This window comes from Myotis davidii, unplaced genomic scaffold (genome assembly GCF_000327345.1).
Source record: "Myotis davidii unplaced genomic scaffold, ASM32734v1 scaffold935, whole genome shotgun sequence".
Classification (NCBI taxonomy): Eukaryota; Metazoa; Chordata; class Mammalia; order Chiroptera; family Vespertilionidae; genus Myotis; species Myotis davidii.
In genome coordinates, this window is record NW_006286974.1 from 1,681,113 (window position 1) to 1,685,505 (window position 4,393).

Here is a 4,393-nt window from a genome sequence, read left to right on the forward strand (position 1 = left end):
AGAATTTGGATGTTGGTCCTCTTGAAGTTGTCCCAGAGGCTCCTTACACTGTCTTCATATTTTTGGATTCTTTTTTTCTTCTCTTTCCTGATTGGGTGTTTTTTGCTTCCTCATATTCCAAATCGTTGATTTGGTTCTTGGAATCCTCTGCTCTACTGTTGGATCCCTGTAAATTATTCTTTACTTCAGTTAGTGTATGCTTAATTTCTGACTGGTCCTTTTTCATGTCTTTCACATTCTCGCTAAGATCCTTGAAAGTCTCACTAAGTCCCTTTGCACTCTCGTTTATTTTCTTGAAGCTCTCATTAAGTCCCTTGAAGTTCTCATTAAGACCCTTGTGTAACCTTATAACCATTGTTTTGAACGCTGTATCTAGTAGTTTGCTTGCTTCCATTTTTTTCATTTGTAACACATTTCTTTGTCTCTGCATTTTGGCTGCTTCCCTGGGTTTGTTTCTGTGTATTAGGTAGAGCTGTTATGTCTCCTGGAATTGGTAGAGTGTCCTGAAGGCCCAGTGGCTCAGTCTCCTCAGTCACCTGAGCTGGGTACTCTAAGTGTGCCTCTGTGTGGGCTGTATGCACAGTCTTGTAGTTGAGCCTTGGTTCGGGTTGGCATCACTGGGAAGAATTGACCTCCAGGCCAGTTGGCTGTGAGGACCAGCTGTGTCTACAGTGGAAGAGCTGCTTTGCAGGAGACATCCCTATGGAGCAGGACTTGCTTCAGCGGGGCTTTGGTGCTTACTGAGTCTTTTCCTTGAGTGTGTCACGTGTGAAATGGTAGAGTTGTAATCTGGTATGCTTTGAAGCTATCACCAGGTGCACTGGCTCTGGGGCCTTCCAGGAGGAGCAAAGTCAGCCACTGCTTGCGGCCATCTGGCAGGAGCTACAGAGAGATCTGCAGGTGGCTGCTACCTGTATTGGGCTAGGAAGTGGCAGATGAGGCCCAGCTGTGAAGGAAGGCAGGCTGGTGCTCGTGCCAGGTCTTGGGCCTTTTATTGGTAGGTTTGGGGCACACTGATGCCAGCTGCTACTTTTTTGAGAGATTTTAGCGAAGTCTGAAGCCTGAACTAGGATAGGCCATGGAAAAGCTGCTACAAACAGCTTGGTGGGGGTGAAAATTGGATGGGGTCTCAGGGAATCACCAGGGTAGAGCAAACTGTGGGCCATGCTGATAGAAACTCAGATATGGCTGCCAGTCAGCTCTCATTGGGGGAGGTTCCAGCACAGGAACAATGACCCTTGTGAGCACCCCTGTCTGGGAGAAAGCTGCCCCTGGGTTTCTACCCCAATGCCACAGTCCAGTTCCCCCCCAACCCCCAACCGTATGTCTCTGGATTCCCCCAAAGCCACCACCTGAAGCTCAGAGGAAGCGAAATCCTTGTAAGTTCATGGGCAGGCCCTTTAAGAGGAACACCTGGGACTCCAACAGCCTCTGTGTCACTCAGCCACAATCCCTGTGGGTTTTATAGCCTGAAGTTATGGGGACTTCTCTTCCTAGCTCCGGAACCCTGGGCTGAGAATCTGATGTGGGGCTGGGACCCCTTGCTTCTTATGGGAGGCCTTAGAGCAGTGGTTCTCAACCTTGGCTGCACATTAGAATCACCTGGGAATCTTTTTAAAATCCTGATTTCTGGGCCCCATCCTCCAGAAATTCTGTTTCTTTGTTATGGGGTGGGGCCACAACATTAGTAACAAAGAAACAGAATTTCCGGAGGATGAGGCCCAGAAATCAGGATTTTAACAAGATTCCCAGGTGATTCTAATGTGCAGCCAAGGTTGAGAACCACTGCCTTAGAGATATCCCTCCTGATTAAAAAATCACCACACGTGGGTGTCGGACCAGCCTGTTCTGAGCCTCCATCCCTCCTACCAGTCTCAATGTGCTTTCTTCTTTACTTCTCTAGTTGCAGGACTTCCATTCAGCCAGATTTCAGGTGGTTCTGAATGATGGTTGTTCCGGATTTTAGTTGTAATTTTGATGTGGTTGTGGGAGGTGGCAAGTACATTTGTTTACACACGCCATCCATATATCTCTATGAATCCCTCCTGCCTTATTTTGAACAAGCCCTCCATGTTCCCTCTTCTTCACACCTTCCACGCCATCTCTCTGCAGATTCGTGTTTCTTGTGCTGGCACACTTTGACCTGGAGCTGGTCAACCCCAACGTGGAGATCCCTGAGTTTGACCTCAGCAGGTACGGCTTCGGGCTGATGCAGCCAGAACACGATGTGCCCATCCGTTACCGCATCCGGCCGTGAACAGACCGGGCTCCACACGCTTGCCCCCACCCAGCCTACACCTGGATCGCCCAACTTTCGGTGTCCACATCTGGCCTGGGTGCACAGCTTCAAACACCCAACAGTATCAGCTTCAGCATTTTACTGCTTTTTACCTGGAAGGCTGGTTGGGGGAAGAGGGAAGAAAGGAAACTGAGAGAGGAAGGTTTAGACCAAAATGAGACTCTTTCTGCACCTGCTCACCTTGCTCCCCTCACCTTATGACACCCACAAAAGTTAGGGCAAACGGGGCAGAATAGGAGTCCCGACTGCTGTGCCCCAACTCCCAGAGGGGCCACTGTCCAAGCCCTTGACAATGGTGTGGTTGAGGCCTTAACCATTCAAAGCAGATGCTGGCCTTAAAAAGGCCATTTGAGACCTAGCAGTGTGTCCCTTGAAATAAGCTGTTCCCCAAATTATTCTCTTTTTTTTAATCTGCTAAATCTTTTTAAAAAATATATTTTATTGATTTTTTTACAGAGAGGAAGGGAGAGGGACAGAGAGTCAGAAACATTGATGAGAGAGAAACATTGATCCGCTGCCTCCTACACACCTCCTACTGGGGATGTGCCCGCAACCAAGGTACATGCCCTTGCCCGGAATCGAACCTGGGACCTTTCAGTCTGCAGGCCAATGCTCTATCCATTGAGCCAAACCAGTTCGGGCCCCAAATTATTCTTAAACTAGCTGAAGCCAAAGGAGTCCTTAGACCTGTTTCTGGTTCCCTCATCTCTCCATTCACAAGATCCTTGAGAAGTGCAGGAGGGTTTCCAAAGCTGATACATCCACGATTCAGATCATGAGCACCCTCTAGACCAGCGGTTCTCAACCTGTGGGTCACGTCCCTTTTGGCGGTCGATCAACCCTTTCACAGGGGTCGCCTAAGACCATCCTGCATATCAGATATTTACATTACGATTCATAACAGTAACAACATTACAGTGATGAAGTAGCAACGAAAATAATTTTATGGTTGGGTTACAACATGAGGAACTGCATTTAAAGGGCCAGAAGGTTGAGAACCACTGCTCTAGACACTGGGCTTGGAGCAGTGGAGCTCGCTGTTCTAGAGTTACGGGCTCCAGATGAGACAAGCCTTGTTAATGCTGAGACTGAAGTCGGGAATAAGAGAGTCACAGGCCCCACAGGACATCCTGATGGAAGGAAGCAGCCAGGCTCCTCGGACTGGGCAAGGCAAAAACAGAGGAGGCTTTGGTTTCCTTTAGCTCAGAAATTCCAGCTGTGGGCATGATGCAGTCTGCACACCTGTTTTATAGATATAAATTGTTTCCATATCATCTTTGGGAGAGTTGATTCAAAATGTCCAGCTTCAGCTTCTCTTGAAAACTTGGAAAAACTGGGCACCCTGGGCCCTTGTTCCCAAGGGCAACCACTGGCCAGGGTTGAGAAGCAGCCACCTCCCTTTTCCAGGATGTGTGCTCTGGGTCACCAGGGTTTCTCCTTGGTGGAACTTTTTCTCTCTGCTTCTCCATTCCTTGTGCCTCCTGGCCCATGAAGGCATTGGAGCTTGAGAACCCTGTTCTAACTCTTAGAAGTGATCTTTTAGGAGGTGGTAGGAACCTGCTAATGGTTCTTAGGCCAATGGTCCATCTTCCTGTGTTCACCACCCTTCCAACAAGCAGAGCAATGGTGAAAACTTGCCTTTGCATCAGTTTGGGGATGTGGGGAAGAGGAGCTCAAAGAGAAAAAATTGCCTAGAAACCTTTAATACGATGGTGAGCATTGTTAATATTAGATTCTGTTTATTGAGGACTCTCTAAATGTCTGTGACAGGCACAATGGACATCGTATTTCTATTTCTCACATCTCTGCAAAGAGGGGATGGTTAAACCTTTTTATAGATGAGGAAACAGGTTCAGAGAGGTGAGGTGACTGCCAGGGTCACACAACCCATAAGCTAGTAGAATTCAGCAAACAGACTTATTGTCCCAATGGCAAATGCATTCCTTAGGCTCAAGGGGATGATGGAGGTACAGCTCTGTTTGGCATCAGAGCCAGAGGCATGCATGGCCGGATGCATCTTATGAGATGCAGACACACAGAGCTAAGTTACTTTAGCTTTAGCTGAAAGAGAAGAGAGGGCCTGAGATTTCCGAA

At 48.1% G+C, this 4,393-nt stretch overlaps 1 protein-coding gene across 1 annotated transcript in view; it reads left to right on the forward strand.

Moving 5' to 3' along the window:
• The window catches only part of PTGIS (prostaglandin I2 (prostacyclin) synthase), a 96,161-nt gene extending 93,409 nt beyond the window's left edge, over positions 1-2,752 (forward strand). Inside the window, 1 exon segment of the mRNA XM_006758816.2 lies at positions 2,113-2,752. Within this exon segment, the coding sequence (XP_006758879.1) occupies positions 2,113-2,257 (145 nt within the window). The 3' untranslated portion in view covers positions 2,258-2,752.
• The last annotated feature ends 1,641 nt before the right edge of the window (positions 2,753-4,393 follow it).